Source organism: Rhamphochromis sp. 'chilingali' (genome assembly GCF_963969265.1).
Source record: "Rhamphochromis sp. 'chilingali' genome assembly, chromosome: 2".
Classification (NCBI taxonomy): Eukaryota; Metazoa; Chordata; class Actinopteri; order Cichliformes; family Cichlidae; genus Rhamphochromis; species Rhamphochromis sp. 'chilingali'.
In genome coordinates, this window is record NC_137930.1 from 46,447,262 (window position 1) to 46,465,656 (window position 18,395).

At 39.6% G+C, this 18,395-nt stretch overlaps 1 protein-coding gene across 4 annotated transcripts in view; it reads left to right on the forward strand.

Moving 5' to 3' along the window:
- kif21a (kinesin family member 21A) overlaps positions 1–18,395 on the forward strand; it is a 58,146-nt gene that overhangs the window by 14,248 nt on the left and 25,503 nt on the right. For all 4 annotated transcript variants that reach the window (XM_080865593.1, XM_080865594.1, XM_080865596.1 and 1 more), the window contains exons 2-13: positions 8,049–8,271; positions 11,079–11,261; positions 12,319–12,459; positions 12,782–12,913; positions 13,080–13,250; positions 13,591–13,706; positions 14,441–14,636; positions 14,768–14,957; positions 15,093–15,159; positions 16,021–16,224; positions 17,705–17,792; positions 17,900–18,014. In XM_080865593.1, the coding sequence (XP_080721719.1) occupies positions 8,049–8,271; positions 11,079–11,261; positions 12,319–12,459; positions 12,782–12,913; positions 13,080–13,250; positions 13,591–13,706; positions 14,441–14,636; positions 14,768–14,957; positions 15,093–15,159; positions 16,021–16,224; positions 17,705–17,792; positions 17,900–18,014 (1,826 nt within the window). The remainder of the gene's footprint in view (positions 1–8,048; positions 8,272–11,078; positions 11,262–12,318; positions 12,460–12,781; positions 12,914–13,079; positions 13,251–13,590; positions 13,707–14,440; positions 14,637–14,767; positions 14,958–15,092; positions 15,160–16,020; positions 16,225–17,704; positions 17,793–17,899; positions 18,015–18,395) is intronic.

Consider the following 18,395-nt stretch of genomic DNA (forward strand, 5'->3'; position numbering starts at 1 on the left):
TTTTCTAGTTTTACCCCTTTCAGTGTAACAGTACATTTTAAATGTATTTGGTAGCATTAAAGATAAAAATGTATATTTTAGTATGAAAAATATAATTCCATTTAAAGAGCTTGCATATACTGGTGGATTAACAATTACAGGTATGTATGTATGTATGTATGTATGTATGTATAATTTTTTTTTTTTTTTTAAATTAACAGTACTGTTAAATTAGGGCAGTTGTGTCATAAACCTTATATTTGGTGGTGGCCTAATAAATTTCTTGAGCACTGTAGACAGAGAAAATATTCTTGCCTAATTTCTTGGGCCGGTAGCAATTTAACCTCATCCTCAAGTCTTTGATGACTGCCACGAGATGCTGAGTCTCTTTCTGTTGCCCCTCCTCCTGGCATCTTTCGGTCGACCAGACCAGCATTATATCCTGCTGTGATCGGATTATGACTTTAATTCTTTGCCTCTATTACTGGTCACCATGGCAACCCCCACCACCCACCAGCCCTTTATTGTCATGCGTAGTCCAGAATGTATATGTGAGTGTGTATGTATGTATGTATGTATGTGTGTGTGTATATGTATGTGTATATATATATATATATATATATATATATATATATATATATATATATATATATATATATATATATATATATGTGTGTGTGTGTGTGTGTGTGTGTGTGTATATGTGTGTATATATATATATATATATATATATATATATATATATATATATATATATATATATATATAAATAAAAAAAATAAATAAAAATAACATTGCTAGTGATGGATTTGTGTCTTGCTGTAAGATGTCAAAAATTTATTTATATATATAAAAAAAATTTATTTTTTCCCCCTCCTCTCTGGCCTAGTATTATGTCTAAAGTAGATGCTGCTCTCAGCTCTTTGTCTGGTGCTGTAGGTGGTCCCGTCAGGCTGAATGGGCAGAGCATGAAAGCACTTCTGGAGTTTTTTGATGGTAAAAATGCACTTTCTCATTGTACTGTGGGACTCTTTAAAGCGATTCTCCAAATAGAAGCTGCCCAGGACCTTTTTCAAGCATTTATCGTGCATTGTTACGGTAGTTTTCTTTAAATGCTTTGTTTGGTTACCACCTCCTTCATTTGAGGTGGTAAGCCAACATGCCTACAGTAGGCATAAAGTGAAAAAGATGGAATGTAACATCCACTGCTGCCTACCAATGTCTCATTTCTGCAGTGAAGTCTCTCTCGCAGGTTTTTAATTTTGGTGAAGGCCAGATATAATTGCTGCTCCAGCTGCGTTAAAAATATCTTTAAATATGTAGTCAGCCTCTCAATTTCCCTGCACAAACCAGCAGAGCTTTAGCTTTAATCCCTGTACTGCAGAGTTGATTACTTGCATGTAAGTGTAATAATATGCAACCTCTGCCAGCATGCAGCATGTTTACACGGAGAAAATGCTTGTAGCTAACTCAAATGGTAAGATTTAATTGATAACAACGTCATTGTGGATTGGTTCATTTGTTTAGCTGTCCATGTGCAAAAAGTTAGGCCTACACAGGTTTTCAGCATCATCATTTTTTAGTTTACACACAATATAGAAACGGTTAACTGATGAACTTTAAAATTGCTGGTAGGCTTTTTGAATTGTACAAAATATCTGGTTTGGTAAGAGCTTCACCATGAAACCCTTTTCTATAAAGTAGAAGGAAAGTAACATAAATCTGCACAAGCACGAAACAAAGAGCTTTACACACATCTCCACCTAAAGCAAGACAATGCATGAAAGGTAGTGTATTTGCAGATTTTGAGAATTACCTGGTTTGCTTTAAATCTTTGGGTTCAGGTGATTTTTGCTATTGTCATAGAAAGGCCTACACACATACAAGTGTATTTCTAAATGACAGCAAAGAGCTTCAAAGGAATTCAATTTGTGTTCCTGTTATTTTCAACTTGCCTGGCTAGTTCTGAGCTTGCTTAGAGAAGGTGGACCCCACCCTGGTGGTGCAGGAGTGATATTTCAGAGCTGATAAAGGAAGCTAATGAAAACTGTCTCAAAGCAATTCAATGTTAAACTAACCAGTGCTTCATTACTCTGTTTACAACCATAAGAAGGCATGTAGCCACCAGCCTGCAGCGGCTTGAAGCAATCAAAGTGTGTGACAAAGACAGTCCCCCCCCCCCCCCCCCCCCCCCGCTACCACTTTTGTCCTCTGCACGTCCTGCTTTTCCCAGCCATTCACACAGGCATAATTGTCTCCTCTGTGAAGGACATGGAAGCTTTGACGAGCCCAGTTGCAGGTGACATCATCTGAAGCAGCTACGCTGCTGTCCTCAGCAAATCTCCATATAAAATTCTGGCCTGTTCACTCACCCATCTACAACAACCATTGTGAGGGTGTTTTAGTTTTATCTTAGCTTTGACCTTTGTCTGTGTTTGAATTACTAAGGATTACTGTGTTTTTCCTCAAAAACTAAGATGGAGTGTGCATTTGAGAAATAAGATTACTAAAAGGAAATGGGACCATTAAAAAATGACCACTAATCCTTGCATAAAGTTGTGCAGGAATTGCATGAATTTAATACCATTTATCTCATTTAAACTTTTTTTTTCAGACAGCCAAAATTAAAACTTAAGGTTTTGGTGAAAGTGAAATGACTTTGTGGAGTCCTACACAGGCAGACAATTACACATTTATGCACTCCATCCCTCCTTTTAAAGAAAGGTGATATGCAGCACCTTTAATGATTTATTAAGTAGCAGTGAAAATGTGATTTGGTGGCAGTTCCAGGGATTCGGGGTGTGGTAGCAGGTTTGGGCGTGATCCAGTATTCATAGCTGAATGCTGGCAGCGTGTGAATGTGTGGAAGTATAAATGTAATCATTCAGTCATACAGTTCAGTATACGTTAGTGAAGCTGTCTTTCAGGTGGATCCAACTGTCATATTGAAGTCTAATACTTGCCAAATAAACTCATATGATCTAAGAATTTAATCAAACTGTTTGCCAGAGAGAGTGTGATTTGTATGTGATCCTTGAATTAGAATAACTTATAAGGCATACTTTTATGTTTGTGGCTGATCTCAAGCCACATACATAAAACACGTTTAGGTAAAATGACAGTCCCCATCCTGGCCACTGTATTCAAGACAGTGGTCTAGGTGAGTGACATGGCAGCTTCCACAAACCAGTGCCCGCTCCTGTATATTTTTAAAGGATGAATGTGTAATCAGTGCTTAGTGTATATTTATTAGTCCAACATTTTTTTTTCTATTAAATATCCTCAGAAATTAATGCAGAAGCATGGTGTGAAAAACTAAATACAGACTGTGATTCAGTAGCTTGCAGGACCTTTAGCAGCAATAATATGATGTAAATTGCTGTAAGACTATCAGTCTGTTATCTGTGGAGGCCTTTTGGGCCACTCATCTTTATATCTTCAGATCTCAGCTGAAGGCATTCTTTTATGCTCAGCTCTCAAGGTCTATAGTAGTTTAGTTGGGTTTTTAATTGGACCTTTGAAAAACCTTGGTGGTCACCGCAACGATTGGGGGACATGTGACTACAAAATAAGTTCAAATCATCACCCTTCTACCACTGTGCTTGATATGTTGGTGGGTATGAGGTGTTTGTGCTGATGTGCTGTGTTTGGTTTTCTCTAAATGTCCCGCTGTGCATCATGGTCAAACATCTCCACTTTGGTGTCTTTTATCCGAAGGACAAATTTCCAAAAGTCTTGGGGTTTAAGGTGCAACTTTGCAAACTGCAGCTGACTTTTCTCCAAGCAATATTTCCAAAAAAGCAATACTTGTTCAGTCTTTCGTAAATTGTACTCTCTCCAACTTTAACATTTTAAATGTTAACTGAAGTCTGAAGAATCTGATCTGGAGCTCTTGGGTTTTTGGTCATTCTGTGAGCACTGAGCTTATGATGATTTTCCTGGGACACCTCTCCTGAATATTTACCGCTTTTAAATCCTCTTTCTTGCTGCAGAATAATAGACTTCAGATTGGTGGAAATGGCTTTAATAACTATTCCCAGATTTATGGGCAGCAACAGAAACATCTTTAAGATCATTGCTGGTGTCTTGTGATAACATGCAACCGAGTGCTCCACACAAGCAAACTGCCAAAACATCTGCTTTCACAGAAGAGGTCACACTTGCTGATCTCTTGATTAAGTGCGTTTAATGAGAAACAATCTAGAGCTACCCTCTTAACTCCTATTGAAGCAGTAAGGTTAATAAGTTCTTAATGTCAAATTCACCTACACAAAAATAGCACAATCACAGTAATATACTGTATATCTGGGACTATAAGCAGTAAAACAACAAAAAAGTTCTTTTTTTGTTTTAATTACCTGTTATTGCTAAGATGGTGGCTAGTTATTTGTTCTAATACACAAGTTTGAATATAATTCTGAAAAAAAAATTGAACATAACTGTGTATAATATTAATGCTGAAATCCTGATGGCGCAGATGAAATGCAGAGTTAATTTAGGAAATGTCATCAGATTCCCAGGGTATTCAGAGAGACAGGATTACACACCCAATTAGTGAGTTAAATTATCTGCAACAAAGATACCCCCCACCCACCCCGTGTGGCCTTGGAAACATGTAATTGGTTAAATACGGTAAATTTGACACGGAATTTAATCGATTTTCTGACTAGGATTACATATTGTGCATTAAGACAGCAACATGACATGAATACAATAGAGCACGAGCTTTAACTCTGAAAGGTAGCATGGGCTGGTGCACTCTTGCTTACACAGGGTTTGTATTTTGAGCATGGATGACATGCAGCAACACCAGCTTCTGTATCTCAGTTGCTCTTCTGAGGCAGATTTTTAAAAACATATTTACACTTAGGCTAACTGGGACAATTACATATCTGTAGAGTAAATAGGATTTGCAACTTTCAGGCTACATTTCAGTTACTTTCTACGTACTGTGCAGACAAACTGTGCAGTTAAAGCAGAACCTCATAATCTCCTGAAGCCACACACTGCTCCGGCTGCTCCTGCTATGTGGATCCATGACAGTTCTGTTTTAACCGCTTGGGTTTGTGACGTACAATGGATCCTCCTCTACTGCGTCAAATGGTGACCAGAGGAGAAGACAAAGTGCAGCCAAAACTGTCTGCTGAGGCTTTTTTGGTGTTCCCAAAATACCTCTGCACGTCAGTGCACTCTCAGCAGACACACAATGGCACGTGTCACAAAACGGTGAATGTGACACTGATCTGAGGCACCACACTCAGGCTTGACTGTTGTGGACTCTTCCACAAAAACGCTGTTTGGTCTGTGGGTTGTAGAAGGAGCATTTTTCATGCAGCTTATTGAAATTCAGAGTACTCACAGATTTTTTTTTAAAAGTCTTTTTTCATGTATTTCAGTGCTATGCACTGATAACGTAGCACTAGGATCTCAAAAAAATTCTGTGGCTACAAACAAAATCAGTCGCCTGAAAACTGATGTAGTAAGAAATCTGAGAACCTGAGAAGCTTTAATCAAAACAGTCAAATGAAAAAGCGTCCCAGCAAGCGAAGCATCTTTTGCCTGTGTACACATCTGTGACCATTTTGTTCATTATTCACCAACATTGCATGACCTTCTTACAGGACATTACCTCTCCTCCCTCGCCTCCATCTGGCCGTGTAATCCTGCAGCCGTGGCGTTGGTGTCAGTGCTGGGATCCACTGTCACACAGGCGGACACAATGGTTGCACTGTAGTCCCTTCACAGTATTGTTTTCCCCCGAACTCAGAGGCACAATAAGGCCCTTATCCACTCAGGACTGGCAAGCCTGCTGTCAGGTGCTTTTCTCCCAAGCTTGTTCGTGAGCTGAACCCATGAAGAGAATTTGTCTAAAGAACCGCTTGGAAAAAGTGTCTCTTTTGGTCCATATTGAACATGCGCAGAACATAGACTGAAATTACTTGGGTTTTTTTATGTTGTAGAAGCTGAAACCTTACATAAGAACATCAGATTCTGACTGATAAGCCCAGAAATTATTTAGTGAAAAATATGAGCATGTTAAAAGGAGACGTCTGGTAGAGCCTTACTCATATAATGTGAAACGTGTATATATATGAAACATAAACAGGTTTGCCAAACATTTCAACTTTCATTTCTCATGTATTTATTTACTCTTGCAGTTGAAGAGCATTTCCCTTAAACCTTCTTCTTTTCTTTTTACATTTTTATTATCAGCCATTAAAAAGTTGTCTGAAATGGAAAAATGGCAAACATATTAGATTTAGGGATCACATTTGGAGGGTTGTCTTTAATCCTATTTTCATCTATCTATCATTTATCCAGCCATTTTCAGCAGCTGGATAGTGTAGTGGTAAGACTGCACACCTTTGGGGTGGGCACCCCCCCCCCCCCCCCCCCCCCCCAGTATCCAGTAAGGGTCCTGGCTAGACCCCCATGTTAAAAATCAAACCCTGGAATGGCGTGGCCACGTCTGCAGCCTGTCCACAGCTCGGACACAAAACATTTCACTGCATGTTGTATGTGTGTGTAATCATTGTGTATGTGACGAATAAAGCTTGGTTGTTGTTGTTTTTAATTCATAATTATAGTTATTTTTTTCAGTAAAATAGCCCTATTTCTTAGAATTGTCTCAAAACCAATGGAAGAAAGTTTCTCCAAGATTAGATGGTCAAGATCAGTACTTATTCTATGTTGGGCTGTAAGTAACAGTTTCCCACTACGATGGTTTAAAAGAGAAATTCCTCTCTCGCCCTGCGAGGCGGTTTTTATCCTTCAAGCTCGGGTCCTCTAACCAGAGGCCTCGGAGCTTGAGGGTCCTGTGCAGTATCTTTGCGATTCCTAGAACTGCCACTTGCCCTGCTCAGGTCCTCCACTGCACCGAGGGCTCCGAATACCGCTTGGACCACGGTTGCCTTCACCTTCCACATCTTGAGTTCTTCTCTCAGCCCTTGACATTTCTTGAGCTTCTCCTGTTCGTTCTTCTTGATGTTGCTGTCATTCGGTATAGCTTCTTTGCTTAGCATTTTAACAGCGCCCTGTTATCAATCAACCGACCTGCCTGCCTACATACCAAACTGACTGACTGACCAACCATTAAATAAGTGCTGCCGTTTGTGTTTGTCCTTGAATTCACGCCCTCTGTGGATATGTGGTGTGTGTGCTGTACTGTTCTTTCAACAAAGAAAGAAATGCTCATTTTAAATGCACAATGAGCACACACAGTGCTACTGTCTACCTTGTCTTACTCCTCCACACTCGCATTACTCTAGTTGATCCCTGCCAGATTTCAGTTGGCCAAAACCACAGCAGTTCTGTCATGCGCTCACACAGACACACTAAAGCACAGATTCACCCAGCTGGCATATTTTACAGATCAAAATACTGGGTCACAATAGGATCCAGAGTGTTGACCCTGTCCCTGCAGATCCACACATCTATCGCTGATGTGATTATGTTTAATCCACTATGTCCCTGTGATCTACCTATTGAAAAAGAACAACGTGTGGCTTGTGCACAGATTTAAGATGAATTTTGGTTAAGATGAACAGTTTGAACCACAGCTTTTGCATGCCTTTTTTTAATGTCATGCAGATGTGTGTTGTTAATGAGAAGGTGCCATAATATCCCTGTACAGCACTTTGATCTTCTGTTTACTTTCTTGTGTAGCATGATTGTGCTAACCTATACAGAAGTGCAGAACTAATTACTCTCTTCAACCTCAAGTGGTCTTGGCAGATGGCTGCCCTGAGGCTGGTTCTGCATAAAGGAGAGATGGTTTTCTGGAGACATCTCTCCTTCTGGAGATTTGTGATGAATGTTTTTCTAATTGGTCATATTACAGTGACCTGCAACCCAGGTGAGACATGGTGCTGAAAGAATCCTGGCCTAGAAGGGTCAGAATTTGTGTGACGATGTAATGCATCCCTTTCACATTTCTGATGGCTTTTTTTTCTCTTTGTATTAACTGAAAGGAGCATTTTGCCCGAGTCATATAGAACTTTTAGCACTATTGTACACAGAAACAAGGAAACCTGGCAGAGCCTAATCACTGTTTCTGGATTTTTCTGCAGGATTCGTCCTCAGCTGGCCAGGGAGAAGATTGAGGGATGTCACATCTGTACGTATGTGATGCCTGGAGAGCCTCAGGTGATCCTGGGGAAAGACAAGGCCTTCACCTATGACTTTGTGTTTGACATGGACTCGCAGCAGGAGACCATCTACGGTACCTGCACAGAGAAGCTGATCGAAGGCTGTTTCGAGGGCTACAATGCCACTGTGTTTGCATATGGACAGGCAAGTCTTTGTCCTTGGTGTCAAAACTGCAGCACTGCTGGTGTTCCTGGTCCCTGGTCTTTTATGCACAATACTCTCTTGTTAACTAATATATTTGGCTGTTAAAATCTGCATTTGAAATCATGTGAGCTCCTATGACCCTCTTTATCTGACTTATAATCTTGCAAGTTGATACTCAGAAAAAAAGGCCTGTTTCCACTGCTCAAAAACTGATTTGTGCTCATTTGTGCATCTGCATCATAACTGGAAAAAGTGCAGTAAAATAGACATTTTTCTATGATTTGCAGTTAAAAAAAAAAAATCTTATTCATCTTATACTGGTTCTTTACGCTGGTCTTTTTATTTAAAGATTTGGCCATGTTTACTGTTTACATTCATCACAAATGACAAACTAAGAAAAAGAAAAGCAGAATATTTCCATTACATTGAGTATTTGCCACTGATGTTTACATAATCACTGCCAGCGATACTGCCATTATAAAGCTTTGTAAGGTATTGATAACTTTGTTTTATTCCTTAGCCATAAAAGGCTGATGGGGGTATTGTTGTCACCCCGCTGGCAGGCGGGTGGCGGGGACACCCAAATTTGCAAAGTGCAATAACTGGAGAATCTGCGAATATGGGATTTTGAAATTGATACCATAGGAGCATCTGCTAAAAGTGTTGGACAAGATTAAATCCCAGTGGCCTTGACAACAAGGTCAAATATCAAGTTTTCTGAAAATCTTGTGAATGCAATAAAACGAGAACATGGTGACAAAGGATTTTGAAATTGATGCCATGGGTATATGTGCTAGGAGGCTGAGTGGTAGCACCGACGGCAACCAGTTGCATCGTCAGCTGTAAAATCAAACACTGAAAAAAAATTAGTGGTGATGGCTATGTATTCTTGTCGTTAAATCTATCCACAAAGTACCAAGAAATCTAACCCGAAAAGTCACAATTTGGCTAGTTACTTTTTAACAAAGGAAGCTTTACGCACAATAAATTGAAATTTTGTAGACAAAGCTTGATGTTTTGATGTTGTTTTTTTTCCTTGTCTTTTTAAACGGTTACATAAAGCACAATCATTTTTAACTTTGTGCCAAATATTTGTTGTCTACCTCAAAACCTTTCAGATATTAGATTGTTGTTGGACTTTTTATTTTAACATGCTGGGGTTGGTGAAATTGTTTTTGTAAATTTTTACTGTTTTAAAAATTTATTTTTAAAATTTTACCTGAAGTAAGTAGTTCTCACTTTCACTCATTTTCAATATCATGTTTAATTAATACTAAAAACGAGTTCCAGCCTTTTAAAAATGTTTTTCTTTTTCAGCATTTCCATTACATGGAAATAACCTGTAGTTTCTGGTCCCCCTTCATCCCCCCTACAACTCAGGTTTCTTTAGCAGCAGAGCTCCTGCTGCATACGATTCAGTAGAGAAGTGAAGCGCACACACCTTGTAGACAGATATACATCTTTAATGTGTGTCCATATTAACCTGGATCTCCCTAGTAACAGCTTCTCTCAATGTTGGCCTACTTCTCAAAGCACATCCACACATTAAGCGCACACAGCGGTTGGTTTGTCCCAGATCAGATCTGCTTGCCTCTTAGGCTTTAGAGGCACTAATCTAGATTTAGACCGACCCACTCGGCTGCATCACAAGAACTCAGCTAGACTGGGTTACAGAAATAAACAGACGGCATTGATGTTGAGGAAAGAGAATAAATCAGTGATATTTAAAGCACTTTTGAATCTTCAGTGCCCTGGCTTAGTTTTAAGAAACTGTGTGAAATACAGCAGAATGTTTTATGTTTTTGTCAGTAGGATTGTAAAACTCACTGAGCAAATGCAGCCACAAGATGGCACTTTTCAGAGTTGCAAAGTTTACCTGGACTAGAACCTGCTTCATTTATAGCTCCAATGTAAATACACTGCTCATTTTGTAGTGTAAAACGTAATGGATTTTTTCCAGTGCTTTCAGAATTAGTTAACAGACACTGTGCAAACTGAGCTCTGCTAACACTGAATCTTTGCAAGCATCTACAGAGGCACCATGCTAATGCAAAGCCAAAAAGGTTTCTATTGTTAACTGATAATTATGCTGCAGTGCAATTCAGGTCATTTTACAGAGTGACAGGTTACTTTAAATAAAGAACTGAGTAATGTGTAATACATTAGTTTTTGAGGGCCATCCTTACCATGGTTACCACTTATGATGATTTGGTCCTCAGAGGTTTAAAAATATGAACAGAGCAAGATTTCTTTTCTTATTTGTTTTTGTTTTTTCGAGTTTCTTTTTTTTTTCTTTTTTTTCATTGGGCTCATCCATTATCGATGCTCACACTTGAATATTTAATGTTAATTTCAGCATTCTGGTAAATGTCCAGAAAGAGGAAACACCAGTGGAAAACATGACATGTGCACAAAAAAGCTCCCTACTGTTTAAAGAAATCAGCCAAAGTGCTCTGTGAGCTCAAAGTAAAAACTGCTAAACAGATATGTGAAGTTAACAGTTATTGGAGATGCTTTACTTCTGCTTTACTAAGTAGCAAGTAGTAACAGCTCTTTATCACACAACATAATACGTTACTACTAGCAGTACAGAAGGAAAATGAAACTGATCGCAGCTGACAGCTTTACAAGTTTAAAACAGGACACACTGTAATAAAATAAAAGCGATAAATCAGTCTAGTAAAAATGTTTCTCAGAACTAAAAGTTCTGCAAATTTTGACGTTTGAAAGCTTTCCGTGGTCATCAGGAAGGCCAGTCTGAATGCCATGTGTGCGGTTATTATATTTATTCTTCCCTTTCCATCCAGACTGGTTCAGGGAAGACGTACACCATGGGGACTGGCTTCGATGTCAACATAGCAGACGAAGAGCTGGGTATCATCCCCCGTGCTGTCCACCACCTCTTCAAGGGCATTGAAGAGCGCCGGCGGACCGCCCAGGAGCAGGGACGTCCTGTACCAGAGTTTAAAATCAACGCACAGTTCCTCGAGGTACACACCCACTTTCCAGCTTTTTTTTTTTTTTTTTAACCTGTTTTTTGTTGTTGTCAAAATTTAACCCAGTAAATGAAAACACACATTTCTTAAACTTTCCAGTGTCATGGGTCAGGCTAATATTGTTGACACCGCTGGTTTAACAGGCTTTGACATGGTGCTCAGTCATTTGAAAATATCCACACTGCCACTGCAGCAGCTGTCGTCGGTGGGATTAGGAGGTGTTATGGGGCAGGTTGGGGGTGATAGAAGGTCTGTCTCTGGATAGAGAGAGTTAATAGGGATGATGTGACTTGACAGTTGTGCTAGGCCATCAGGCTCATCTTGAGCTGGGGAGGCAGTATAATGGTGATGGTCACACATGGCAAATAAGATGTCGTTTTAGATCTAAGGCTTCAAAAGTTACTAGATGGTGCAGATTACCTTAAAACTACTGGTAGCTGCTTTAAGTTTAACAAAAAAGAGAGAGAATGAAAGCTCCAAGCTGTTTGGCAGTGGATGAGATGTCTATATATCATTTAGACCCAATATTGTGAAACGTATACTGCTTTTTTTTTTTCTCAGTCGTTTAGTGGTTCAAGAGATATTTTCTAAAAACGTTTTAATATGTAGCTAATGAAAAGCTCTGTTTTACTGCCATAATCAAAATGAGAGCAGAGTTGATTTAAAATAGCTGATTCTGTTATTTGACTCACCTTCAGTGATCACAGTGTGCTAAAAGCAGTGACCTTAATGAGCAGTGAGTCTTTCACTGTACACTCATTGCTTTCACCTCTCAGGGCTGTTTACTGTACGGGCTGCTGTAACTTATTGTTTGGCCTGTACACAGTATGAAAGACATAACACCCACTGGCATTTTTGCAATTTGTAAGTTATTCAACTTTTCCGTTCTGATTTTTACATAATGAGACGCTTGATCTCAGAATCTCTTCAAGAGATCTGAGAACAGCAAACATTGATAATAATATAGGGTAGTAGACAGAAACGACACAGCAATCACAGAATAATCTTTTGTTCCTACTAGTTTGAAATATTTTCTTGCGTCTTCCTGCAGCTTTACAACGAGGAAGTTCTGGACCTCTTTGACTCAACTCGAGACATGAAGCAGAAATCTCACATTAAGATCCATGAAGATGCCAACGGTGGAATCTACACAGTGGGAGTGACCACACGGACGGTGTCCTCCGAGGCTGAGGTAACACAGATTATGTGTTGCACTGTTATGCAGGTGTTCAGCGCGACATCATTGATTTCCCTTTAAGCATCAGTTTATTCTAAAACAAAACATCCCCAAGACAAAATGTGTGTAGGTTGGTATCAAAGATTTACTCAGTACTCTTGGGTATAAACCTTTGCACTGCTACAAGCGTTACTGGAGTAAAGCTTCATATATTCAGTATAAATATATTTTTAGCACTGCACTTTGTTTTGTGACTTTGCTGTTGTTTTTTGCACCAAATGTTTCAAAGTGGGTTCAACCATTGTATTAATATTTAATGCTCTGCCTGACTCTGTAGATGATGCAGTGCCTGAAACTGGGGGCTCTGTCTCGCACCACAGCCAGCACTCAGATGAACGTCCAAAGCTCCCGATCTCATGCCATCTTCACCATCCACCTGTGCCAAGTCCGCGTCTGTGCCTCTGACAATGTACGTCAATAAATCACTGCAAATCATTTCTGTTAGATCTTATCAATAATATCATTTCTTTCCTTTTTTTTTCTCCTTTTTATTATCAATGATTGTTGGGGGTAAAAAAATCTGTGTGTACATGCTGCTGTCACTGAGTGCATTTACATGCATGATTTTTACACAGCAAGAAAATGACACTGATAATCGAGTCACCAACGGTAACTCTGAGATGGACGAGTATGAGACACTGACGGCCAAGTTTCACTTTGTGGACTTGGCCGGTTCGGAGCGGCTGAAAAGAACCGGAGCGACGGGTGATCGAGCCAAAGAGGGCATCTCCATTAACTGTGGACTGGTGAGTCTGCCTGTTCTTGCACCAGGATTTGTGAGGCAGCAAAGACTTCAAAGTCTAATGATATACTGCCATCTGGTGGCAGACTTTACAAATATACTTAAATTCAAAAATGAATGAATTATGAATATTTCCAGCTGAACAAAGTCAGCACAGTTAGAGTGACCAGGGATCCCACGTTGTTCCACACAAACATGCTGTTTCTGGGATGTGGCCACCCAAATTGCAACTAAAAAAAAAGTAGTGCTAAAAGTGTTAACTGTAACTCTACAAATGGACTGATAGCAAATTGTTGCCTCTCTATGACATCCTGTCTCCCTTTGTCTCCTGTCTTTTTGACCAGCTCGCCCTGGGGAATGTAATCAGTGCTCTGGGTGACCGGAGCAAGCGGACCTCACATGTGCCTTACAGAGACTCCAAACTCACCCGACTCCTGCAGGACTCATTAGGAGGAAACAGGTCAGAGGACCACAGATTTGAGCTTTTTCCTCATAAAAACATTTTGTCTTGATTTGTTTCTGATACGGCAACGATTTCAACCGAATATCATCAAACAACAGTATAAGATGATGAGAACCAGTGCTGTTACAGTATATTTAATTAAAACTGAACTAAAAGTAGATGTGGGGGAAAAGCAATTAAAATAAAAGCTAGACTTGTTTAAAAGAATTGAAACTACCTGGAACAATTTTGAGAACTTGGAAATAAAGATATAGAGAAAATATCATTAGTTTTAGTGTTTGTTAGTTTGGAAAAAAAATTCTTAGAGCTTGCCTGAGTCAGTGATGAATGTGTGCATGCAATAATGATTAAAGCCACTAAAAACTAACACTGAAACAAATAAAAACTAAACTAAAACAAGATAATCCACCATGGAAACTAACTAAAACTAAATTGAAGATGAAAAGTCAAAATGGAAAAAAAACCCACCCCAGCTAATTAGATGGATACAAAACTGTTAACTGTGGGAGATGCCTGGGTGTGGATACCCACACACTAGATTTTTCTGCATAATTTCCTTCTCTGACCTCACCAAACAATTTCCATTAGTGAGAACATCTCAAACATTTTATCTCTTATGTTAATGTAAGAAATAACTACTAGGTGCAGTGTCCCACAGTGTCATAATTCCAATACTGTGTGGAGATCATGTGTGAAAATAAATTATGAAATGTCACTTTCTTCTTTCTCAGCCAAACAGTGATGATTGCATGCATCAGTCCATCTGACCGTGACTTCATGGAAACTTTGAACACATTAAAGTACGCGAACAGAGCGCGGAACATCAAGAACAAGGTGATGGTGAACCAGGACAAGGCCAGCCAGCAGATCAGCGCTCTGAGGACGGAAATAGCTCGACTGCAGATGGAGCTCATGGAGTACAAGACGGTGAGAAGACGGGAGGAATTTAAAGGACAGGGATGAGCCTTATGTAAAATGGAAGGAGAAAAAACCCACGTGGCATGTCAAAAAAATTAAACTTTTTACAACAAACTATATTGTTTTTGCCCCCCCTGCAGGGTAAACGTTTGGTGGGTGAGGACGGTGTGGAAAGCTTGAGTGACATGTTCCACGAAAACTCCATGCTGCAGACAGAGAACAGCAACCTGAGGGTGAGGGTGAAGGCCATGCAGGAGACCATCGATGCCCAGCGGGCACGACTCACCCAGCTGCTCAGTGACCAGGCCAACCAGACCCTCGCCCGTGCAGGTATGCATCAAACTTATGAATTAGTTTAAGCAGAGAGTTGTTGGGTTTTTGTTTTTATATTGTGCCGCTCTAGTCAGAGTTAATGCATGATGTGCCTTTTTTCCCTTCATTACTCTTATCATGTTTCTCTTACAGGTGAAGGAGGCACAGAGGAAATTGGAAACATGATTCAGAGTTACATTAAAGAGATTGAAGACCTTCGGTAAACGAATTCCGATTTATTCCCTTGTTCATTTTTGACCTTTTCCTGTATGTTTTCGCCTCCTGTACTCATAAACATTAAGACTACCTCATTCTTTTAACAGTCACTACCCTGAAATGTTTGATGACATGTGAGATCACAGTTCAAGTGTTTTGGTCTGGACTTTTGATCCCAGTCAATATAACACCTGTGAAACCTTCCCAGGATCTCAGTGCGGACCAAACTCCAGAGCTTTTTCTGATCTCAGTCTGGATGAAACTAAACCGTCATTTCTTTTTCTGCAACAAAAACAGACTTGGGATGGTTCAAACATTTAGACTAAATACTAAAATACAGTAGACACGGATAAAATGAAAAGGTAGAGATGAAATTAGCACGGGAGAAGAGAACTTTTTATTGAAATATTTTGTAACGATGTTATAAATAGTAGGCTGGAAAAAATAGAATTAGCCACACTGGTGACACGGTATCTTCAGAGGGGAAAGCAATGTTGTCTGAAACTGCAGCAGTGCACAAACGGTGCACACAGTTGTAATAAAATCATTCTGTTCATTGATTTAAATGGCGATAAAAATACTTCTTTAAACAACCTGTTTAAAAAGATTCAACCTGATTATATGAAATATGAAGTGTTTTAGTGGACTTTCATAATTGGCAATGAGACTGAACATTGTTATTTCGGCTGCTCTCTTTAGGGGGCACCACAGTGGGGTTGAATATCTACAGTGTTAAACACAAGCCTTGTTTTAAGCCTTTAAACACATTTATATTACAGATGAAATTCATTTGTGAGGGACCAAATCTAGAGACACAGTGAAGGCTCTGTATTACAATCTGTCGGTGTCTTGATGCTATCCTCAGGGCAAAACTCCTGGAGAGCGAGGCTGTCAGTGAGAATTTGAGGAAGAATCTGTCCCGTGCCTCCAACCGTCAGTCGTTCTTTGGAGGGTCCAGCTCCTTTTCCTCCACTCTTCTGGCCCCCGAGAAGGAGACTGCTGACATTATCGAACTCGCTAAGAAAGATCTGGAGAAACTGAAGAAACGAGAAAAGAAGAAGAAGAAAAGGTAACTGTGACAGTGAACAGAGCGAAGTTCTTGTTGTTTTTAAATGGTTTTGAGGATTGGCTCTGTTGAATGTTTTACTACAGTCGTGCATATATTTGAGTGAGTTTCATACTGGAATGGCATTTTTATTTATCCTAAACCATTCATAATTTTCCAAAGGCATGATTGCGTTACCCAGAGGTCAGTTTGACTTGTTTCAAAGGTTCGTCTTTGTATATTGGAACGAGGACACTTAAAAGCCACAAATAACTTATTGAATAATTTATAAACATTTGACTTCATTTATACACATAAACACATCAGCTTTATGTTTTCAGTCGTTAGTTCTCTGGTAGTGCTGTACTGTCGCTGCACTGTAAATTTCAGTGCAAGCAAACACAGCAGATTGATCGCAGGCTCAGGTTTTATTTTATTTTTTTAACTCAGAGCTGCCCCGGGGGCACTTTGGGGGCTGAAAGGTGGATTAAAGGTGTGGTTTTCAGTGCAGAGCTTCCTCTGACCAGTCTTCCCTCCATTCTTCCTTTGTTCATCTCTTGCTTCCTTCTCTCGTTTGACCCTTTGACCCTCCCTGAAGACTCCAGCTGCTGTTGGAGGAGAGAGAGAGGGAGGAAAGGGAGGAGGTGGTGGTGGAAGAGGTTGAGGATGCCAGGTTTGTCAGAGCTTCCACCCTCCTGTTGCCATTCCCATGCTTCCCCATAATTCAGCACTTTATTTTAATTTTATTGTTTATGTTTGGGCAGGTATTTCCCTGCTCTGACGTGAAACATACTACTGTCAAAGCACATCACCTCCCTGAAACACAGTTTTGCCACTTAATAAGCTTTAATCTCCTATTTTCAAACAATCTAAGGCTGGATGACAAAAAATCTGTATTAATCTTTTATTTTCTTTTTGATCACTTTACCCGGGTGTTTTTTGTGTGAAATGCTACCTTAGCATTGCTAACCCCCCGAGTTTGGATAAAATATTTATCCAACAGATCTGCTTCATGGATTTGGTTAAAACATTTATTTTTCGTACTGCATTTTCCTTCCATGCTTCTTTACTTTGCCAGTTTTGACCAGCCTGATGAGATGCCTCCCTTCTTTTGTTTAAAAATACTGTCTTTTGCACAATCAAGCTTATAAAATTGGAGCAATCCCAACTTATATTTTGTGGTCTTATCTAAGTCTCACTGTGTAAGACTTGTTTATGTTTTCTCACAGAGACGAGTGTCTGCAGCAATCGAGTCATTGGAAACTAAACCTTGCATTGTGGTGAAACCAGTCAAAAAGCTTCTTTGCCAAAAAGACAGTGTTTTCCCTGATGTTAAAGATGCCATGCACAGATATGTTACTTACTACTGCGTTTATCCAGAAAATGAACGTTTCTTTATTGCCAGCAGATTAACGTGCAATCCACTTCCTGCAGAAAAAGCTTCCAAGTTCTCTTCTTACATTACAAATGGAAAACTGATTACAACGTCTTTTAAATCTTTCAGCGTCAACAAAGAAGAAGTTCCTGACAATGAGCAAGAAAAGGGTACAGAGAAGGAAATGACAGAGAGGGCCAGTGAGGACACGGAAATGGTATGACGGACTTCATTATGTTCCTCCATTATTTATATAATCAACCTCGTATATACAGTGTACTAACTAGTACTTTGAAATAAAAAGGTATTTGTTTTATGCTGTAGGAGGTCCAGGATGGCAGTGACCATGAGGAGGGAGAGGAAGAGGAAGAAGAGGAGGAGGAAGAGATGGATGTAGAGGAGAGCTCTGATGACTCTGACTCAGAGTCAGATGAAAAAGGTATCCTGCATGAATTTTTCTTTTTATTGATTTAATGAAACTGTCTTTAAAGTGTCACTTGTAAGCTTCGACCCCCTTTTTCCCCCCATTCAGATGGAAGATTTTGAGCCAGCTGGTTACACGAGATCTCGTTTAAATTCAGTACATTAGCAACTGAAAACAGACATGTTATGAACCCTGTTTAAATGTGTTTGAAGTTCTCTTTATACTTGTGACCCTCACTCATAGGCCGGCCATCTAAATCATTAAACCTTTGAGAACCCACTGTTCATGTGATAGTTTTCTTCTGAGTGACCTGAGAATTTTCTCTCATTCTGTTCATTCTCATTGAGGTGCTTATTACCTTTACCAAGAAAGTGACGTTTTTGGTGGCATTTGCAC